Source organism: Lemur catta, chromosome 16 (assembly GCF_020740605.2).
Source record: "Lemur catta isolate mLemCat1 chromosome 16, mLemCat1.pri, whole genome shotgun sequence".
In the NCBI taxonomy this organism is placed as follows: domain Eukaryota; kingdom Metazoa; phylum Chordata; class Mammalia; order Primates; family Lemuridae; genus Lemur; species Lemur catta.
The window spans coordinates 31466814-31491216 of record NC_059143.1 but is presented as its reverse complement, the minus strand read 5'-3'; the positions used below and the strand labels follow the sequence as shown (position 1 = coordinate 31491216).

Here is a 24403-nt window from a genome sequence, read left to right as displayed (position 1 = left end):
AACCTCCACTGAACTCCCGGCAATCATGTTTGTGCAAAGAGCTTCTGAAGAGTTATTTCACCTGTGCCCAGAATGAGGTATCCATGGAAACCTTGAACTTCTAATGACTGCTGGTTGGCAGGCTCTGGCAACCAGAGGGCAATTTATTGCTAGGCCATCTCAAGACCAACACTTGGGCCTGCCATCCTGATTTAGATAATTTTGCTAATGGTGACTCCCCACTAAAGTCTGTCTTGGGCTGATCCCAGTATCACTGTGACAAACTCTTTTGGAAGGGTCAATATCCAAACTCAGCTAGATCAGTGAGGGTGGGGAACAGAAATTTATAAAGATAAGTCAAAGACATGGAATAATCATTGCATTTTATGTCATGAGGTTATATTATATATGCACATACTACATACTATATTACATATATTATTAGTATAAATACATATATCATATATTATTAGTATATATATACATATGTCATATGTATGTATATAAATAAATATGCAAGTAAACATTTATGTGTCTAAGTATATACACATACATAAAAGAATAGTCTTTCCCCTTAGTCTAGGGCTAGAAATCACTGGTGTCAACACACTTTGTTCTTTCAGCTTCTCTGCTCTCCCTAGACCTTGTGTTTTGCTTTTGTCCTCTCAGTATGTGAGGGTTGACCTTAGCAGAAAGTCGGCTGTCTTAAATATGGCAGGTCATCTATCAATTCCTCTGCAGGCTGTTGGAGTTTCTTTTAATCTCACTTGTAATTTTCCAGGGGAGGTTTACAAAAGCCACAAACAGAATTTTAATGTTGTAAAATACCTGGGGAGACAGTAAATATTTCCTTTTTCATGAGGGCAGGCTGTATGTCAACTAGTCTCAGAGAAGATGAAGACATGTTCCAAGTTAAAGTTTATTATACTTAAATTGTCCATGAATTGAGTCATTTGCATTACTGTTCTGAAATGATTCTCTATACATATAGTTACAGCTTAGGCACTGACATGCATTTCTTATTATTGTATGCCTGGTTCTTGAAAGACTTTTTTTCTTCTGACACAATAAAATATTAATTGCTTCTATAATTGCAAAATATTCACCCCACTAATTTGCAAATATATTCATTATGCATTCCAAGCATCAGATACAGAAACTAATGTCAGAATTAATGGATATTCCAAGCCCCCATTGAGAAGGAAATATAGGCTCAGGGAAGCTTACTGGTGAAGGCTAGACTGAGGGCCCCTAAATATTAAGGCAATAATGACTTTTTAAGATAGCTAGATAAATGGACTCTCAAATTTCTCAAATCAGCTAGCAAGTAAACACTATAAACTAAATAAGGCTGCATTGCAAATTAGTTTGGTAAGTGAGCTTTTGTTTTAATTATTTATGCTAATACTTCATAGCTTTTTCAGAGATGGCACATATTTAGTGATATAAGGTTAGTAGAAAATCTAGTAACTCTAAGTATGGAAATTCCTCAAAGAAATAAATGTAAACCTACCATTCAATCCAGCAATCCTACTGCTTGTATCTACTCAAAGGAAAAGAAGTCATTTTACGAAAAAGACACCCACACTTGAATGTTTACCACAACACAATTCACAATTACAAAAATGTGGAATCAACCTAAGTGCCCATCGATTCATAGTGGATAAAGTGTTTATACACATACACACACACACACACACACACACACACACACACACACACACACATCACACATGGAGTACTACTGAGCCATGAAAAGAATGAAATAGTGTCATTTGCACAACTTGGATAGAACTAGAGGCTATGATCCTAAGGGGAAGTATCTAGGGTATGGAAAACCAAACACCGTATGTTCTCACTAATAAGTGGGAGCTAAATGATGGGTACACATGGCACAAAGAGATATAATGGACACTGGAAACCAAGAAGGGGGTAAGGTGGGAGGGGGATTGAGGGATACAAACTTGCCTATTGGGTACAATAAACACTATTCTGGTGACAGGCACACCAAAGACCCTGACTTAAGCATTATACAAGGTATAAAAATAAATAAATTTAAAAAAAATAAAATTTTCCCAAAAATCCCTTATACAAGTTTACAGATGAGAAGATAACATTAGTGATGCTATATGCTATGATTTTATTTTCAAATTCAATTCATTCAACAAATATTTATTAAAACCCTGCTATGGTTAAAGTCTGAGGATAAAAAGTGAACATGATAGTATCTGTTCTCAAGAACTGCTGCTCATGGGTAAAAAAGGGTATATAATCCATAAGGTATCTGGGAATATATATGGGTAAAGAGTGAAGACAATGTTTCACTTCAAAGAAAGTGGAGGTTAAATCTTTAGGAGATGGTGTACATTCCTGGCAGAGGTATCTAGGCAGACGTAATGATATATTCTGGAAAGTGCAAATACTTTTAAGTGGCTAGGGCATACAGTACAGAGGGTGGGGAGTGGTTACCATCTGGGTGAATGTTGATTCTATGCCTGCAAATGAAACATAAAAAGATTGATTCAAAAGGAGAGAGTAAACAGGCACAGAGGGAAGCAAAGAATGACAAGTTGGAGAAATCATTGAAAGCTCACAGTAGAAGTAACCTTAAGTATCATTTAGTCCTCTCCCTTTATCTCAAGTAGATAAGGAAACTGGCCCAAGTCAATGTTATGATTTCGTTTTGCAGAGCACCAACTTAGCCTACCTCCTTTAGAATGAAACTTGTGTGTAAAAGTCATTTCTGAGTTCCACTGTGTTCCTCATCATTGTAGCATTATTTATTTTATCTAGATCATCTTCTCCTTCCTCCAACAATTTATTGCCACCCACTTTAGATACAGAAAAAGCAGATATACAGTCATGCACCAAAGAATGACGTTTTGGTCAATAATGGACTGAATATGCAACAGTGGTCCCATAAGATTATAATGGAGGTGAAGAATTCCTATTGCCTAGTGATGTCTTGATGATCCTGACCCTGTGTAGGCCTAGGCTAATTTGTGTGTTTGTGTTTTCCTTTTTTAACAAAACATTTTAAAAATAAAAATGACAAGAAGCTTTTAAAATAAGGATATAAAGAAAGAAAACATTTTTGTACAGCTATACGATGTGTTTGGGTTTTAGGTGTTATTACAAAAGAGTCACAAAGTTAGAAAAAATTAAATAGTTCATAATGTAAAAATATTACAGGAAACTAAGGTTAATTTACTATTAAAAAAAATTTTTTTAAATAAATCTAGTGTAGCCTAATTGTACATTGTTTATAAAGTCTACAGTGGTGTATAGTAACGTCCTAGACCTTCATATTCACTCACCACTCACTCACTGACTCACTCAGAACAACTTCCAGTCCTGTAAGCTCCATTCATAGTAAATGCCCTATACAGGTATATACCATTTTTTGTCTTTTGTGTCATATTTTTACTATACTTTTTCCATGTCTAGATATACAAATACTTACCATTAATTTCATATAATTTCTACAGTATTCAGTAGAGTAACATGCTGTATAGGTTTGCAGCCTAGGAGAATAGGCAATACTGTACAACCTAGGTATGTAGTAGGTTACACAATCTTGGTTTGTGTAAGTATACCCGATGACATTTGCATGATAATGAAGTCACCTAACAACACGTTTCTCAGAATGTATCCCCATTGTTAAGCGACACATGACTATTATGAAATTCATCTTGTTGATGTTCATCTGGACTATTCTAGTTTGATAAATATTTATCGAGGATCTACTGTTTACATACATACCATGTTGGTTGACTGAGATCAACAAAAACATTGCCAATGTTAATAAGAACCTACATCCTAGGGAAAATCGATTTGAAGTAAGTCATTGAAGGAAGTTATTTCCTAGAAAGCAGATAGTGCTGCTATTGACATTCACAAGGGTATTTTTCAGTCCTATATTCTTGCTTTTTTATTTAATGTAGAAATTAAAGGTCAGTGGCCCAACTATTCACCCTTATCCTAGCAGAGAGAGTAGTAAGGATAGTCCAAAAAAAAAAAACCCTTAATGTCTGGTGGTGTGGTCAAGCAGTTATACATCCTCTGTGGTTAGAAAAGTAATAATCTTGCAATTAAAGTTTTATTGTTGTTGCTACTATTTATTTTTTATAGATAGATACTTTTTATGGTCTCACATTACTCTATAAGAACAAACAAAATTGGAGCCATCTACTTATTTGTCTTCTAAGTCATATTTTTTTAATTTAAAATTCTGCAGGATGAAAACTGTCTTCTTAAAGAAGACAGAACAATTTTCTGAATACAATTCAGTGGTAAACAATGAGTATAAGACATAATGTACATTTTTTTTATATTAGAAGAGTTATCATACAGAAGGAAATGGCGGGGAGAGCTATTCTGGATGTGTTTATAAAGGCTAGAATAAGACTAACAGGTAGAAAATTTAGGTAGAAAAGTTTTTTCTTAATTATTAACTTTCTCCCAGGGAACACTATATACAAGTGGCCTGGAATTCTCTCATATGTGAATAAACTCATTACTGAAGTGTCCATAGGAAAGATCTGGATGTCCCTCTCACAGGAATGTTTTGGAAACAATGATGTCTGGTATACTTTATAGTGCTGTCTCTAATGACTATGATTCCATGATTTCCTGGCTGACATCTCTACCCAGCATGGTTTTCACTTCAGAGAATCACAATTTGTCAAGGGAATTGGGATTTTGCTGATCAGATACCATTGTGAAGGGCCAACATCTGATCTCAAGAGCAAATTCAGGTTGCTCTGATAGTTACATATTATGAGAGGGGATAAACTAAGAAGAATTGAAATTCCTAAGAAAAAAAGTTTCATTAATTGGGAGAAGAGAAGGACTTTATAAACAATTAGTTAGCTAGTTAATAGTTTTAGGACATAACAGGAGTCAGGTTTTTCAAGTCAATTTGACAGTTATTCTATTTTCAAGAGACATAACGGAAATAACACTGTCCTTGTGTTCATGAAATTTACCCTTAGTAAGAATAACAAAAGTATTAATTGTAGTAAAAGACAAGTGATAAAAACCAAATGCTTAGGGATTTATAAAGAGGGAGAAATCATACCTAGTCGGAGGATCAACAAACACTTCACATAGTGGGGTCAGGGAATCATTTTAGACAAGCCTTAAGGATTAGCAGGATATTTGTTGACTAGTGAAGACATAAAGAGTAAAAAGAAAAGGTAAAAGAATAAAATAGGCTAATGGAGGAGAACAAGGAATTTTAAAGGAAATGCAGGAGAAAGTTGAGGGAAAACGAAGAGGGAAACTGAAACAGTTATCTATCTATGGCTTTCGACGGGTTGAAGGAAAAAGGTGACTCAGCTTTCAACGATTAAACGTTACTGTAATTGCTTTTGATTTTAGTAAAATGCTTTTTGTCTCATTCAATAAAACATACTCAAAGGAGGATTAACCACTCTGAGGACAGGTATGGTAACAGAGTCAACTGTATCAGAATATCTGGTAACAGAAAGTCCCCTCCCTCTGGTGGTGGTCAGAAAGACAAGAATCAAACTTCTCATTCATATCAAGATGCATGATTTATATGTGGGGACAAGCGAGTCATATGTATTAAAGGAATAAACAATCAAAAAGTGCAAATAATATTACATTTAACATGCAATTAGCAAAAGACTTTCTGTTTATTATATCAATCCTGTCTCTAATAAGCCTCATTTTAAGATGAGGAAACATTGAGCATTATAGAGGCTAAGTAACTCAATTAAGGTCACTCAACTAGTAAATGGCAGAGCTGAGATTAGAACTCAGGTTATATGATTTCAGAAACCACCCTCTTTAAATAGTATGTTTTTCTCCTTTGTATCTCAGTGAGACCTGCTGTTTTGACTAATGCAGGCTATGTTCTCAGCTGCTTCTGCAGAGGATAAAGCATAGATAATGTCAGTGAGCTGACAAGTCATTGCAGTGATAGTGTTGTTTGCCAGGTGCTCTGACATGACCAGAATCTGGAAGAGAAAACAGGTGTCACGGAGTGGAGATGCAGTCTCAGGCTGCTGCTTCTTAACAGACTTGTCAAGATCACCTTCCTTACGCTGGCACGCTGTGTGCCCAGTCACTGAGGCAGGTCATTTTGTTCACCTGGGGAATGATCAGGCAACTGGGCTTAGGAAGCAACAAATGGAAGGAGTTTCTAAGGCCACAGAGGGGTAAGCTGTCATCTGTGCAGCCACTTGAATCTATATATCATATCTTCCAAATCCAAAAGGATGAAAACGTGCAAATATACATTCTATTATAAAAGAAATTTAAAGAATGTACATTTTAAAATGTAAACTTGGATTTAACAAAGGGAAAGCCCCAGCTCCAGATGTCCAGGGTCCTCGGCTGCTTTCCAAGTAAACTTGGAAAAATGGCAGCAGTCTTTATCCCTGCCTCCCGCATCTCAATAAAAGTCTGATTGTCCTAGGAAGTCTCTTTTCTGCAACTTTTCTTCCATTTTTCTCTTCACCAAAATGCAGTTGTCCCAGGCACCGTCTCTTCAGCCCCACTGACTCTGTGTTCTAGGCAAAGAGGCAGGTAAGGAGGTACAGAGAGAGTCCAGGGTTTTAGCACCAATTCCAATATTAAAGAACTATATAATCTTGGAAATTTGGGTACTCCCAAATTGTTTTAGTTTACTTAATTTATATAAGAAGCAATTTGAAGTGCATGATTACCAGGAACAATTTCAGTGCTAAAATTTTAATTTTCTTCTCAGAAAATGTAAGAAACTTTGACAGAAATGGTCATTTTACAGAGGAATGTGCAATAAGTATGTGCCTGCAGACACTAGGTAGCCCTTGACAGATGTTGTAGAAGAGACATAGGTGATGACTTGGTGGTTTGAAGATGACCCTAAAGGCCATTGCAATTTTGAACTCTTTGGATTTTAGGATTGTATTAGGGTCCTCTGAAGAAACAAAACCAATAGGATATATGCAGATATATGAAAGACATTTATTATGAGGGATTAGCTCACACAATTATGAAGGTGACATCTGGTGTCTGCAAGCTGGAGGCCCTGGAAAGCTGGTGGGTGTAGCTCTAGTCCAAGCCTGAAGGCCTGACAACTAGGGGAGCTGATGGTGTAAGTCCTGGTCAGAGGCCAGGACAGAATCCATGGGCACATAATTACAAAATGCATCAGTTAAGGGTAGGAGAAAGAGGTTAGAAAATCAAGAAAGGAGGAGTCATCGATTCAAAGGAGAAGACCTTATTTTTTAATTTTTATTTATTTAATTTTATAGAAAGGGTCTCATTCTATCACCCATGCTGGAGTTCAGTGGTGCAATCATAGCTCATGTAGCCTCCAACTCCTGGGCTCAAGGGATCCTCCTATCTCATCCTCCTGAGTAGCGGGGACTACAGGTACATGGCACCACACCTGACTAATTTTTTATTTTATTTTATTTTTTGTAGAGATAGGATCTCGCTATGTTGCCCAGGCTGGTCTCAAACACCTGGCCTCAAGTGATCTGACCTCTTAAGTTCCAAAGTTCTGGGATTACAGTCATTAGTCACCATGCCTGGTCAGAAGAATTTAAAGAAGGGACTAGTCAATTTGTTAGATGTTGCAGATGGTAAAAGATCATTGGAAGCATCTATTGGGTTTAGCAGCAAGGATAGTATTTATACCTTTGCAAACCATGTTAGGAGAATGAGCAGGGAAGAGTACAAATTGTGAACCTTGATGTGCAAATTAGAAGTGATTAAGAGAAACCAGCAAATAAATTTACAATGTATTTTGTTTTGAAATTGTGCATCCTTTTCCCAATCACTTTCCTGTCCCAGCTCCATTTTGTCTTGTTTTAACCTTACAGAAATATTTTCCCAAATGATCTACATTTGATAGTGAATGGGAGGACGGATATAAGAAAGTAACTGAACTTGACTCTAAAAATAGATGAGACTTGAATATTTTTCTAAGACAAAAGGGGCTGTTAGAGAGGAAGGCTGAAAATATGGGACAGAAGTGGGACATCTAATGGTGCAGGATTGAAGTAGATAAAAAAGGTGACTCAGCCCAGATGGAGGTATCAGATTTGACAGAAATAAGTAACCTTTCTTTGAGAGGAGAAAGAACAGGATAAGATGTCTAATGATACAGATGAGTTTCTAGGTGCTAGTCTAGGATGTTAAAGTCATTCTTTGGGGATGCTTTCATTTCCTCAGTGAGGTGAAGTAAGAGGGTGCAAACATCTGCTGAAAATGAGGATGGGGTCAGGGACCTGAGATAAGAAGGGAAGGCTTTGAAGAACTAAATGAGGAATAGGAAAGGGCACTGGCTGATCATAAGTAAAATGATTGAAAAGAGCACTGATGGCTTTGCTAAGATTGAAATCTAAATTTATAGTGGTGCCAATAAGCACAGGCATATACATTTTCAAAAAGTCCAGCTCCCTGTGTGTAAGATCAGAAAATAACGAACATTGCTTTAGTTTTGCCTTCTGTCGATGGCGGGGTTAGAACTTATGTCAAACTTATTTTGTTCTGGTTCATCCTTCTTTTCATGGCATGCTTTTCCCAAATAAGATCCAAAAAGATATAAGAGGCCCTGGGCTTTCCTTCGGACTTTATCAGAGTCATCTGCCACCGTGATCCCTAGATCCCATTCAAGCCAGCATCATGACCCTGTCTTCTTCTTCTTCTTTTTTTATTTTTCGTGTCTAGAGATTCTGCAGGGCACATGTTCTATCCTGAGAGCATATACAATCTGACACTTTGACATTTGAAATGATTGCATGGACATTTTAATGGAAATAACTTAAAACCTTCAGCAATTCAAGTGAGATTCCAGCTTCTGAGTTGTTTCCTCCTAGGTCATCTTTCTATCCATTTATTCATTATCCATTCAATGGAGAAATAGGAAAGATGTTTACTGAGTAAGGTTTATGTGCCAAGCACTGAGGTATTGCTGGCAATGCCATATTCCTTGCCCTCACAGTCATATATTCTCCAGGAAATCCAGACATCATACAGTTATAGAATTTATTAATTATAATTATTATATGTGTTATAAGTATAATACATAAGTTCTCTCCTTCTATTTTTACCTATTATAACTTTAGTAATGTAATAAATTAACCACTGAAATATTTTTTGGTGTTTAAAGAGTAAATTTTTTGGCCACTTGGAAAATTTAACTATTCATTATAAGCAATTCCCTGAAGGTTCAAGAGAGCCATTGATTTAATATACATCAAATACATTTATTTTATTTATTAGTGCAAATATATGGAAATATCCTTAGACGTGCACATGCATATATGTATACTTCCACATGCATATTCCTGCATTTATATGTGTGTGTGTGTGTGTGTGTGTGTGTATATATTATACATACTGCCTAAGTCTATTGATTTATAATTTTAACAAGATATTGTAAAAGTAAAGTCTTTAGGAGAAAAATTCAAAGAGAAAGCCAGATATTGCTGTAAGCAAAATATTTAGCATTAACCTTCTCTTTTTTTCCTTCATAGCAACTACTGGCTGCCATGGCAACCTTTCCCCCCAGCACACCAGAGCTTCTCGGATGAAAAGCACAAGGCCTTTGAGACTTCAAATGTCTCCTGTACAAAGCAGTCTAAACCCTTTACCCTAGAGCCGTTACCATCTCGTGCCTCAGAAAGACTGGCTACACCATTTAATTTATTATGTCCTGCTTTTCTCTCCATTCAATCAATATCTCTCCAGAACAGCAGGAGAGAGAAAACCTATTACATTTCCTTGCACAGAGTAGGCACTCAAGAAATAGGCTTTTTTTTTTTTTTTTGATTATTCAATTGATGGGTTCCTAACAAATTTCATATGGATCTAAGTAAATTAGAGATTTAAGCTCACTAATTTCTTCTGATTGTGCTATTATGCACTCCTTTCTCCCTTGTGCTCTGGTCTAAACCACTTTAACTACTGATGATCCCACAAAAGTGCCACCATCACTTCTGCCTTAGGCCTTTTTTAGTCCTTCTACCTGAGACTCCTTTCTGTTCCCCAGACACCCCACGTCCTCCCTCTAACCGGGATAATTACTACTTGTCATTCAGGTCTCAGATTAAGGCTCCCTCCCTCAGGAAGCTGAGAACCACTAGGACAGGGCTGGATACTACTTTTAAAAGCCACCATAGTGCTGTACCCAGTGCTAGCCACTTTCATTGATCTGAATTTTCCTTGCGTTTTTTTCTGTTGCCTCAATTGACAACCAGCTCCTCTATTTACTGTAACCCCAGCTGTATTTCCACGGCCTGGGTTCCAGTGGGATCACTCCACAAAGAGTGAGTGCCTCCTAAGTGCCAGTCACTATGCTGGAGACCAGCTGCGGAGGTGAACAAGACAGACACATTTCCTGCAATGACTAAGCTTACTTTACACTGGAAGGAGGTGGAAAATAAACATATAAACAAATCAGTAGAATGACTTCAGAGAGTAATTAGGTGTACTCCCCCTAAAAAAAAAAAAAAAATAAGGCAGGGTAATGGGGTAGCATTACTGGGGATGTGGAAGAAAGATTTTGAGAGACAGTTAGGCAAGGTTTCTCCGTGGAGGTGATACATCTGAGCTGGAACATGAAGAAAACAGCAGGAGGAGACCCTGGAGGGATCACATTCCAGGCAAAGGAAACGAGATATGCAAACGCTTGAAGGCAGGAAGATTGCACTGAGCATGTGTGGAAGTATACGGTGGGGTGTCAGGAATGAGGGGACAGTGGTGTGAATTGGGCTTAGGGAAGTGAACAGAGGTCACATCATGTAGGGTTTGTAGGTCATAGTGAGAAGTAGAAAAAAAATTAAACAGGGCCAAAATGTGATCCAAAGGAATTTTAGATGGTCTGCCTTCTTTTAAAACATTGAGAAAAAAAAAAAACATTTATTGGGTGTACACAGTATGCCAGGAACTATGTGTTATGAAAAGCTAAGTAACAGCTCATTGAATCCTATTAACAATTCTATAAGGTAGAATTGTATAGATGAGGAATTGAAGCACAGATAGTCTAAGCAACCGTCCAAGAGCCCATGGCTAAAATGTGGTATAGCCTGAATTTGGATCCTGGTAAGCTAATTCCAGAATCTATACTCTTACCCACTGTGGGAAGACTTCGTCAGGCATTTGCTAAAGGCTACATTAGAGAAAAAATAAATTTGAAAACCATATCCTGGCCTCTGGAATTGTAGTTTAATGGACTCATTATAATGGACTCTGTGGTGACCAATGAGTGTTTATGGGATGTCCATTACCACCATCATCAAAATTAAATATTTAATGAGTACCTACCACCTGCAAAGTTTGCGACTATAAGCACAATGAGGTAAAAGAAGGACAAAATATGTTTTCTGTTCCACTACCTTGCAGTTTGGTTGGTGAGATAAAACAACTAAATTGTAAGGCCTGTGAACTTCCCTCATAGATGAGTTGTCCAGCAAAGCAGAGAGCACCAAGATCACCATAGACTGCCTTGGCTTGTGAAGCCTTGAGTAGGTCTGGAAGAGGTAAAGAAGAAAAATTGAAGGCTTCTAAATGGGAAAAAAGCAATATGCAAAGGTGTGAAAATGGGAAGGTCCGTGTGGAGGTGTGTGGTCCCTGAGGTGTAAAATATACTCCACATTCCAAAGAGAGCCAGAAACAAATGTACAACCAGACTGTCTCTGTTGACTCGTACCCTCACCTTCCCCAGTCCCTACCCCGTCCCAGTCTAAGAACCCAGGTGAGAATCTGGACTCTTTAAGCCAAGGCTGGGAGCACTTTTTCTTCTTCTTACCACAAAGAAGGGATGGAGGATTCTTGTCCTCCTCCTTGATAATATACAGGAAGGAGGCTCCAACATAATCTCTTCTAAAAATTAGAGGGATCCACTAAAAAGAAACTGACGTTTCTTCTCCAGTTTAGCTTCAGCTTAATACTACAGACTCGTTCACCCATCTAGGAAAGAGAACTGGGGGAAAATAGCAGGGCAGAGAGAGCACACTGGGAAGGAACACATGTAAGCACACTCTCATCTGTCAAGAAAGGTTTCCCATGTGTCAGTGACTGCAGCTACTGGCTACCGGTGGGACATCTTGCCAGCACTTTGCTTTGTTTTGCTTTTCCCTAAGGGCTTTGAGGTGATATGTAAGCACTTACCTTTAAACAGAAAGATGATCTCTTGAAAAAAATCACTCTCAGATCAGATAAGTGAAGAAATCAAGTTAAATAAATCAATAGCATTTTCATTAGCACTGGTCAAGAAAACTGACAAGTCCATTCGTATCGTTAAAACTGATCAAAATCAATCATACAACTAAACAAAATGAAAATCGAATAATCTAAGTTTGGGCTGCTTTTCCTTCAAGTTAACAAGTAAGATGTTTTGGTCTCGGATTTCCCAGGACACTATGACTCCTGCTACTTTGATGATGTAGGTTGTATAATGAAAATTAATAGCTCCATGGGAAAGAATGGCATGAAACACTGACAAGAAGATATTAAAAAATATAAAACAAACTCCAAGGAGTTCACTCGGTACACTAAATGTTTTAACAGCGCCTAGTGGACTTAGCCACTAACACATTTTGCTTGCAAAGCTTCTGCTGGGAGAGCCAGACCCATCTTTCTGCCAATCTCTCCTCACTCAAGGTTACCAATTATAGCAGAGCAGTCTGAGTTTCCTTTTGTGCGGTTAAGAATTATATAGCTTATTAGGCAACCACCCCGACTACCTTTACAATAATTTAATTTAATTTATTGTATTTTATTTTTACTGAGTTCAGGTAAAAGATAAAAAGATGTAGAGAGCTAGGAAGCTCCTGAAGTCAGCAGATTGTTGGGACTGGAGCTCTAATTGGCCAGCATGCTTGCGGCTTCCCACAAGCAGCTGGCCTGGACCAGAAGAGGCCCTGCTTGCCTTCCTGCCCCAGTAGCCTCATCAACCCCCCACGCAGCTGTGGCTGAGTTCTAATGCCTCCTCTGGCAGATGGAAAATGGCATTTCAGGGAGCACCTGGCCTATTACATGGTGATCTTCCTCGGTGAAAAAGGTCATATATATTAAAAAGATGGCACCCCTGGGTTATTGAAATTTTCTATTACTCGTATGAAACATTTTTCTTTATTCCTTCTCTCTTGCCATTGCTCTCTAAGGCCTCCAGGTGGCACATTGAATCACAAAGTTTCCTTCTTTGCAATTGAGGGGCCGTGTAGTATAATGGTAGATGCATCAATTGCTCCCTAGCCCTAAAATAATCTTCCCGTAACATTTCTTTTCCCCCAGTGTTTCTGTATTTAAAATTTACTTTTTATGTAAATGGAAATATAAAATATTACATGCCATTTGTTGACTATTGAAGAATTAAGTTATAAAAGCTCACATCAGAATAATCAATTACATATATACATGGAATATTAACAAAGGGAATTGGAAAGACCCCAGGAGAAACAGCAAGGTCTGGAAGCAATATTTAATGAGAGAGTGTAGAATTTGATGGATGTTTTTCTTAATTAGATGTGTGACCTTAAACCATGTTCTAACCATTGCTTAACCTTTCTGGGCCTGAAACTCCTCATATGAAAAATAAGAAAATCTAATTCTCTTCTGTAATAACATTGTGCTTCTTTCTTAATGGTTACCATATCATGTGGATGAATATTGGTGACTTAAAGTATTTAATTTTACTTTATATTTGGAGAGACAAGATATATTAAAAGAATATGCTAATTACCCTGGTTTGAAACCCTAGCATAGAAGCTGTTACTTCTTGTCATACACTCTGGTTCTGAACCGGTCGGAACACCAGGCACCAAGAGCAGACTGCCGTAGTTCTAAAAATTACTCCCTATGATACTGCCACAATATTTATGGCCTTCAAACTGACCATAATTACTAAACATAAAACTCAGAAATCTGTAAATATTAATGTTTGTAGAGCTTGTTTCTTTTCTTTTTTTTTTTTTTTTTCCCATGTTTGGACTCAAGTTCTATCATTAAATTTATCGTATATAAACTTCAAGGACAAAGGTAGGGATGACAAATGTATGGTTTGCCAATACTGGGGTGAGATGAAATTGTATTGGAACGTGGAAATTTATTGTTAAAGGATGCTTTCACTTTAGTATTTTTCTTTAAAAAATAAAAATTTTAGGCCACTTATCTAATAAGAATGTTTTTTAAGGAAATAGAGAAGAGATCAAATATTTTACTATATTTAATTTCCATTTAGATTTCATTATGACAAATGTGAAAATTACTGAGTCAGTCTTCAATTAGATAACATAGAATTAATATTCTGGTAATGAATCTAAGATTATGTGCAAGTACATTTCATGCTTTGAATCAGAAGGTTCATGATTCCTACATTACTTATCAAAGTAATGAGTAGGCACAGATTTAAATATACTTCAGCCTCATACCAATATTAAAATATGCAGTTATACCATCTATTAAAGATGCTGTTTTGTTGTATATCATTCCAATAAGAATCTTAACATGGAATATGCTTGCTAATTTTATTTCAGATTGAGCTTGATTATTACATTGGACTTTTAACTGAATTTTGATGTCTCTAATGATTTATTTGTGATGCTTACATTTTTTATAATTAGGAAATATTTCATAAATATATGTATGTGTTTATATAGAGAAATATACATATGCATGTTTAAATGTACTATCCATATATATATGTATATATATATACACATAAACATATATATTTTTTCAAATGTGTAAAAAATAGTATAGATGTAGCTAAGAACTTAACTCCAAACCCTTTCTACTTCTACTCTCCCCAAAGAAAAATTACCTTCTTGTGCTGGTGAAAATAACCCCAATACATCTTGGTCAAAAATAATCCAAAATGATAACTCAATGTCAGAGCACCATTGACGGTATCTTCATTTCCCCACAGACTTGGAATGCCACCCCAATAATACATCAAGCTCCCATATATATGTTGATCTTGTTTCTAAGTTCTCTATTGCAGCCCCTAACTAATGCCCCACTGCCTGAACCACTATAGCTTTAAGGAGAGCCTCAATCAGGGGAGACCAACATCATTGTTATTATTCTTCTCCTCACCTCCTTATTAGAATTCAAATATTTCTTTCCTGCTTGTACCTTTATTCTTCCCTACATATTTTAGTGTCCCTGTATGACATGTTATGATGCAAAAGTTTTCAGGATTTGACTGCATTTGCATTGAAATTATACACTAATTTGGAATGATTTATAATCTTTTTGATATTGAACTTTCTCACCGAAAAGTAATACAAGTAGTCCACAATCAACAGATTGCAGAAATCTATACTAATATGAAAAGTAAAACGTTTTTCTTAATTTGTTTGCAAAACCAACCAAACTCAACTCATTTTGTGACAAAACATGATCTGATGATCTGAGTCTATTTAGAGATTTTACATACCCTGTATGTTACAATATTTAGCTACAGAAATATCACTGTACTTGAGGACAGTGATGCCCTGAATTCAAAGGGGGTGCTGCACATTATACAATGTATTGTGTAATTGAGTGTTTAATTAGAGTATCAGATAAAGTACACAAATTATAAGTATAAAATTTTATAAATTACAACATGAACTCACCTGAAATTAGCATATAGATTAAGGAAGATAAATATTAATAAAAGCACCCAGAAGACTACCTTGTGTCTCCTCCCAAAGGAAACACTATATTAACTCCTAACACTAAAGAATAGTTTTTCTGTTTTTAAACTTTCTAAAAATGTAATTATGTGGCACATTTATATAACAATAGGGGAAACTAGGTGTGGGGTGTACGGAAAATCTCTATTGCCATATTTTGAAAATCTGAAACTAAAATAAAAAAATCTAATACTAAAATAAAAAAATTTCTTAACAATGTTCCTTAGATCTGACTTCTTTCACTCAACATTATTATGTTTGTAAGATTTATGTAAGTTGTACATAATAGTGTGTCAGCCATTTACATTGAACATAATTCCATTATATTAATATAAAGCAAATTATTTATCAAGTTTACTAATAACATTTGTGTTGCTTTCAGTGTTTTTGCTTGTTTTTGCTATTGTATATAATGTTGCTATGAACAATTATGTAAATGTCTTTTGGTACATATATCTATACATATTCATCAAAGGCAGCTTCTGTCCATAAAGACTTAATTGTGAAAAGGTTTAATTTCTTGTTTAATGTGTAGATAATTCAGATTTTCTATTTTTTCTTGTGTTAAGTTTTTAAAATTTTTGTTTTCGTAGGAATTTGTCCTTTGATTTTTATGATTTATTAGGACAAACATTATGTCCTTTTATTATCTTTTTTATGTTTGTAGGTTCTGTAGTTATATCTACTTTGTTATTTTTTTATTTTATTTATTTATTTATTTATTTATTTATATTTGAGACAGGGTCTTACTCTGTCACCCAGGCTAGAGTGCAGTGGCATCATCACAGCTCACTGCAAACTCAAACTCTGGGTTCAAGCAATTCTCCTGCCTCAGCCTCCCAAGTAGTGGGGACTATAAGCATGTGCTTAGCGCCACCTATTTTTTTTTAGTTTTTGAGGAGAGAGGTTCTCTTTCTCAGACTGGTCTTGAACTCCTGGCCTCAAGTGATCCTCCTGCCTTGGCCTCCCAAAGTGCTAGGTTTACAGGCATGAGCCACTGTACCCTGCCCACTTTGTCATTCTTAATATTATTTGTGACTTATTTCTCTTTTTTTAATTTCAAAGTATTAAGGGGATAGAAATGTTTTTGTTACGTGTATACATTGTATAATAAATAAGTCAGGGCACTTAGCGTGCCCAACACAGTATAGTGTTCATTGTACCTGATAGGTAAGGTTTTACCCCCTTCCCCCCTCACTCTCCTCACCCTTAATCTGTCTTGAATAGGCTCTATCAATTTTGACATCCTTACAAAAAAATTCATATTGTATTTAGTTTTCTCTATTCATGACTGTTTTCTATTTTATTTATTTCTGTCTTTATCATTTTCTTCTTTCTACTCTCTGTGAATTTAATTTACTGAGCTTTCTGGCAACTCTTTGAAGTTCATACTTTGATCATTAAGTTTGAGTGTGTATACTTTTCTGAAACATTTATGTAATGCTATAAACATCATTCTGACCAAAGCTTTAGATAATCCCACAAGTTTTATTGCATTTTCATTATCATTCAATTCCAAATTTTAAAAATTTTCCTATAAATTCTTTTTTGACATATTGACTATTTATAAACACACTTTCCCCCAAATATTTGGGAATTTACTAGGGTTTTCTAAGTTAATTTCTAGCTTAATTCCATTTATTTGGGAATATGCTGTGATTTTGATTCTTTTGTTTGTTTGTTTGTTTGTTTGTTTTTGATTCCTTACAATGTTTTGAGACTGACCTTAGCATGAAGTCAATTCTATAAATGCTCTAAGTTTACTTGAAGAGAATATAACTTTTTCACTTGTTAGCTGTAGCATCTTATATTTGTAAATTGGATCAATTTTGTTCATTGTTTTGTTCAAATCTTCTATATCCTTACTGACTTTTTGCCTATTTATTCTTTCAATTGCTAAGAGAGATACGTTAAAATATCTTACTAAGATTTTGGATTTTAGTTTTATCAACTCTTTCCTCATATAAACTTAGGCTATATTTTTGAGTACATATAAGTTTATAAGTAAAATACCTTCCTAACAGATTGATATTTTAATCATTATAAAATACCTTCCTTTAATTAATGGTTGTTTTTATTTACTGTCTACTTAGTCTGATATTTATGTCACTACACCAACTTTCTTTTTGTATAAATTTCCATTCAAATTTCACTCTTTCTATTCCTCACATGTAAATTGTTGCAACTGAAAGTGATTTTTGAAAAATTTGGTCTGGCAATCTTTGTCCTTTTTTTTTTTTATTTATTTATTTATTTTTTGAGACAGAGTCTCACTCTGTTGCCCGGGCTAGAGGGAGTGCCATGGTGTCAGCCTAGCTCACAGCAACCTCAAACTCCTGGGCTTAAGCGATCCTACTCCCTCAGCCTCCCGAGTAGCTGGGACTACAGACATGTGCCACCATGCCCGGCTAATTTTTTTTTTTGTTTGTATATATATTTTTAGTTGGCCAGATAATTTATTTCTATTTTTTTAGTAGAGACGGGGTCTCACTCTTGCTCAGGCTGGTCTCGAACTCCTGACCTCGAGCGATCCACCCGCCTCGGCCTCCTAGAGTGCTAGGATTACAGGCGTGAGCCACCTCGCCCGGCCAATCTTTGTCTTTTTAAATTGAAGAGCATATTGCATTTATATTGATTGTGATAGGTTCAATTTTTCCTTTATAATTCCTTGTTTTCTCTCCAGTCTTGCCATGCTTCAATGTGAGCTGAGTATACATCTTGCCTCATCAACTTTAGGTTTTCCCACATGTCATTTAGCCATTGGGAAGCGGGTAGAATTTTCACTGCTTCTTGTACACCTGCCTCTATCGTGGCAACATCAATTCTGAAATAAGAGGTGCTTTTTCAGCCTGAGTCCCAAAATAAGAGAATAGGAGGAACAAACCAGAACCCAACCAACAGCCTAGAGCTGAGAAGCCATAGTCTACTCCTCAGCTACTAAGGAACAGTGTGAGCAAAAAACAAGTATTTTTGTAAGCTACAGAGATTTTGAGGCTATTTTAGTTTATGTATAACCTCATGAAAGCTGATTAGTAGAGAATGATTCCAGAAATCTTGTGTTGCTACAGAAAAATGTAAAATACACATCACTGGCTTCTGGGTGGGGAAAATTCTGATGGACAACCAAAAAATAAATGGTAACCCATATTATGTGGTATCAAACTATGTGGTAAGATTATCACTTGTGATAACTTGAAAAATCAGTCAAGTTACTTCATAAACTTGTATCGTTGCTCAGTTGCTGGTAAGACAGACTTTAAAAGCTTTAGTTACTTGTTTTAGCTGCATTTCTTAAGTTACTATAAGATAGAAATGAGCTCCAAAAAGGATAGGTGTGTTTACCAGCAGGAATAAAAGAAAAAGCAAAGAGTCCAAGCACTATGTGTCTTATAGAGTTAAAACATGACAATTATTCATCTCTATTTAACAGCCCTTGGTGAGGTTAATCTATCACAGACTAGAGTGGAGGATTTATCTTTGAAATCAGATAGACCTGACAGATTTTTACACCCAGCTCAGCTATTTACTAGCCATATAGTGTGGTGCATCAGTTAAGAAAGTTGGTTTCTGCTCTAATTACAAACAGTGGCAAAATGTCAACAGCTTAAAAGAATAAATTTTTTTTTCTTAGTTATGCCACATATTCCACATAGGTGGGCTGGGAGTTCCACTCATTGTAGTCTGAGTCCTAGTCACTCATGGTTTCAGACTGATAATCCAGTAGGGCTTTATGGGAGCATGGGAATATTAGCATCAGTTCAGTGACATATAATCCACTCACTGTTTAAATAACTATGTGTAATTTATCTTGATATCTTAGTTAATACTTATTAAACCCTGGGCAATTTTATTAATCATTCTTTTAATTCTTCAAATATCTCTAATGGTGACTTAGGCATCAAGAGCTATGGTAGATTCTAAAGGGATGATAAATGAGGCATGTTCCTGACCTCAGTCAGTTTATGATCTCTAGAAGATCTGTTACAACAGCATCAACCACAACCTGGTTAAGTGCTGCAAAAGACTCATGGAGCTTTTAAGCCTGCTCTGGAGAGGTTGGCTAGAGAAAGGCTTATTTATCATAATGGTGGTGTTTTGTTTCTGTTTTCTTTTGCTAGAAGATTGTTTTTTAAAATTTTATAACAACTTTACCCTGTCATTATTCTTAAAGGAAAGCTCTGAACTATAATAATAGTATTTGTAGAGCTTTAAATATGTGTCCGGCTTGTTCATGTACCTTTTACAGTTGATCTCATCTAATAATAAAGAGCTTTTGAGTTAGGTATTATTATGACCTGTTACAGATGAGGAAATTGAGACTACGAGGAAATTCACTCAAATTTGCAAAGCTAAAAAGTAGTTGAAGTAGTGAAACAAACTAGTTTTAATCTATAGCCATGCTTTTGACCACTATACTATATTGCTTTTTTGAAGTCTGGAGGGCTAATTTCTAGTTTCATTCATAATCAGTTTTAATCAGCTGTCTTTTCTAGAGATTCTAATTTCTCATTTGTTGTTTAAGTTCAGAAATTCTAGGAATCTTCCTTAAACAAATTCTCACATTTACATTTTTTATGTAATGGGGGCCTGCAGTCCTAGTAGAGAATATATATTTTTTTAATTGAAGTATCTCTTCCTTTGTCTCTTTTTAATATCATTTCTTTTTCCCTTAGGTCTCTACAGAAGAAGGTTTGAGTCTGGCCCAAGAATATAACTGTGGTTTTTTTGAGACCTCTGCAGCCCTCAGATTCTGTATCGATGATGCCTTTCATGGCTTAGTGAGGGAAATCCGCAAGAAAGAGTCCATGTCATCCTTGATGGAAAAGAAACTGAAGCGAAAAGACAGCCTGTGGAAGAAGCTAAAAGGCTCATTGAAGAAGAAGAAGAGAGAAAATATGACATGATATCCCTGCATTTGGGTCCCTCACTCTCCCTCTCTCTCTCTCTGAATTTTATCAGTTGGACAATTCCAGATGTAGCATTCTGCTTTAATATTCTGTTTGTCTGTCTCTCTTTAAATCTCTGCCAGTAGGTAAAAGCAAGATCTGCATAACTGTACCTCTTGAGATAGTTTTGTTTTGCCTTTAACAGTTGGATGGATTTTGTCAATCAGCCGGATATGCTGTTTAGTTTTTACAATATATGACTAAATAAAATTGACGTTCCAATTGCCTCATTTCCCTTTAAAGAGTCTAGCTTCATTTGGTATGCTGTCCGGTTATAAAGGAAATATGCAAAATTGCAGCCAGAATGATAAAAGGCTCAGGGGATCTGCCTTTGCCTGATAACACTGTGGTTGTTTGCATTTCAGGAATCTCAGTAAATAACAAAGAAGCTTAGGAAACAATTCAGAACAGGAACCTGCAGCCTGGTCATTCCTTAAGTGTAGAAGTCATGATGCTTCTACTTGAATGCTCCAGAGATAAAATTTAGAGGAATTATTAATAATAAGAATGGGTTGTGGGTCATTGGAGAGCTGAAATAAAATATCTCTGTATTTACAGTGCTCTGCCCCTGTTAAGCTTTGGCAAAATTATCACAGGGAAGTCACCGGGCTGTAGCAAAAGGATATTGTCTCTGTAACAGGAAAAGAGCAGCTGCTATGAACTGGTGGTTCATATACTCATAAAAGGGCACCCTGCTCCCTGATGAGGAATCTCTCTTAGGATCACTTCACCTGCATCAGGACCATCTGCAGTGCACAAGCCTTGAGGACTCCAGAGACCCTATGTTCTCCCTATATTGCCAAAATCTCCTCTTTCCCCTTACATGAAATGCCAACTGGTTAGAGGCTTTTCTCTTGTTTGTTTTACAATGGATCATTATGTAGAATGAAATTGCCCATTCATTCACTTTCCCCATTGTGTGAATTGGTTTATTTAAATTCAAGCGCAGAAAACACACTACAGGAAAAGACAGTTCTGAGTGTTTAACAGACAAGTGCTAAGAGGAAAACCATGAGATGGAATCCATCCAACCAATCTTCCTGGGTTGGAGCAGTGTTTATCATAAATTAAGGAATAAGAGGGTTGAGGGGCATAGTTATCATTCAATATTCAATCACTTCTTTTATTCACAATGCCTCTGGTGCTTGCTAACCTCTGAGAATGTAGAACAGATTCGCTCAGACACGGGCCCTGACTTCCTTATAGCTTAACATTTACCTGGGAGTTTCACTCTACTGAAAGAACAATGGGATTATAAAATCTCAGATGAGAAAGAGAGACACATTTTACATACTGATATAGACCCAGTGGGAAGAGAATTTAGAGATTATGGATTTTTAGCTATTAGCCTAAAAATCAGACTTTCAGAATATTATACTTGTGGGTCCTTTTACTGCTTGGGGTGAGGGCCCTTTCTCAAACCCACATAGACTTCTCTTTTGTTTTTTTGCTGCTAGGTCCTAGGATCAAAGAACTTGGCCTGTAATTATCTTTTGTTAGTAACTGTAGCCACTCTGTCCCTTAGGGTTTTTCTCAAACCAAGTGTTCTATGGAGTAGGGCACAAACTAGCCAGTTTTCTCCCCCCCCCCCCCCTTATTGCTCCCAAACCAAATCCACTATATCTTTTGTTAATTCTAAAGCCTTAAAATTAGGAAGAAAAGCCAAAATAAAAGAAAAAAGAATAAACATGGAGATAATATAAAACTAACAAGATTCTTACAGTCTTAGAGCCGGTCTCTGCTTCTTCCTCTTGTTTTGGTTCAGAATGTTTAATCCTCTGCTTTTGTCCCATAAAATTGGCACACTCACCTCCAATACATTCTTTGCTTGACTCCCAGAACCCTTCCAGGCCTGGCAAGGCCCTGAGAATGCTGCCTTACCTCAGTGACTCTCCTGTTTGCCAAAAGACGAAAGCTAGGAAACGTGGTATTTGGCACCTATTTTCCTGTCAGCAGCCTGCATTTTCAAAAACCTGATGATTACCCTATCCCTAAATGATAGTGTGGGGTACATTTTCTAATACAACCAAGTCTTTGCAAATTTTAATTTTCATCTTTCATTGCCAACTTGTCTGCCTTTGGCTCTAGAGTCTTGTATCTCGTTTCTCCCTTACTCAATCTCTTTCTTTATACTCCCCGAATCCTGGTAAATAATTTATGTAGTTTAGAAATTCTCAGTGAGATTTGGATTAGGGACCAGTTACCAAGTTCAACCATTTTATTCTGTAGTAGGAAGGAGGTCTGTAAACTATTACCCACAGGCTAAAAGAATTTGACATAGTTATCACCAGCAGAGACAGGAGCAGACTTCAAGCATTATTTTAAACCGGTCCTTTTTCTAGATGGATGAACCAAAAGGAAATGTTCCATAATAAAACCTAGATATTTCTGCCCAAGGGCTATTGAATCATTGTCTTTGGTATAAGACCAAAATGTCAGGATCTTGTTTCTGATCATATCCCTGAAAATTCTAACCAGAACTAGGACATCTAATTCCCCAAAGCTCAAAGAACTACAATGTACATATGCTTGCATTGTCAAGCAAGTGACAAGAAACTTTTGAGCAATATGCATCAGTGTTCATTGCAGACAAATGTCTAGTCACCCAATACAATTTATTAAACAGTGACTAATGCCTACTATGTACCAAAAGGTAAGCATGAATACAATTTCTGCCTTTCAGAAATGTATCATCTATCTACATACAGTATTTTTTCATTAACTTATCCTATAGATCACCATGATAAAATAATTTGTCAGATCAGAGACAAATGGCATTCTAAGATATCCTATTTTGTGTTCAGTTGGCACTAGTTGAACCTGGGAACTTCTGTAGAAAATACCAGTGAAGAAAGATCATGGGCAGCTGAGCCACACATCATTCACAGCATGCTCAGATGTGCAAGGAACACACAGGTGCTCTATTTGTCTATAACTCATCTGCTCTTTCTCATGAGCCCCTGACTAATGGGTAACTGGTGGCAGGAGGGATTACATTTTAGCTCAGGCCAGTAATTTATTGCTAATCTAAGGCAATAATTTAAGAAATCTCTTTAACACAATCTCTGTCTGCTTGGCATACTCAGGGCAGTGTTTGATCTTTCAAAGTTCTGCTCTTTTTATTCTCCTTTTCAAAATTGCATCTGAGTATAGGGGAAAGGTGTGGTTTACGTGACCTCATGGCAGTAGTTTCCTCCTCTTCTAAGCCCTGCAGTATCCTCTGTATCGTCTATGATCTTTTTAATCAAAGGTCTGGTCTGATTCTATTTATTGGACTGGTTGACTTTGAGGTATGTCAGGAATGGGCAAATGGGCCGTGATGAACAGGCACTCTCTCCTGGAGGCCATGAACTTGCCCTTTTGCCTTGGGTTTTGAGCTCCTTCCCAACACAGGCTCTTTATCCTGACTCAAGGTCCTTCCTGTCCACCTCTTTCAGCACCTCTGCCTCTCTTTGGGATACCTGGCATGACACAAAGAGGCCATGGGGATTCCTGAGTAGTGCCTCAGTGAAGCTATTCCAGCTCTCTTCTCTTACCTGTGTCTATCTCATGTGCAGATGCCCCAAGAAGTCCAGATCACTCCTAGTATTTCTTGGCAAAAGTGACATACAAGCACAGATCAGTCAGAATGCAGACTGGCTGTAAACACCAAGTGTGTCCATAGCCATGGGGAAGTTGATCAGTAGCCTCAGTGTTCTCAAACTTCCCTGTGGTTGTTACAAGCAACCTCACACCAATATTCAGTCTGAAGTGCTTTGGGTGGGGAGTTAGGAAGAATATGTTGACCTGCTTGCCTTATTACTGTCTCTCTTCTACAAGCCATCTGCTGGATGG

General features: G+C 36.7%; 1 protein-coding gene across 1 annotated transcript in view; it reads left to right on the top strand.

The window, feature by feature from the left end:
* Positions 1–20799, top strand: part of RIT2 (Ras like without CAAX 2) — a 289218-nt gene extending 268419 nt beyond the window's left edge. Inside the window, exon 5 of the mRNA XM_045527208.1 lies at positions 20297–20799. Within this exon, the coding sequence (XP_045383164.1) occupies positions 20297–20527 (231 nt within the window). The 3' untranslated portion in view covers positions 20528–20799. The remainder of the gene's footprint in view (positions 1–20296) is intronic.
* Positions 20800–24403: the final 3604 nt, after the last annotated feature.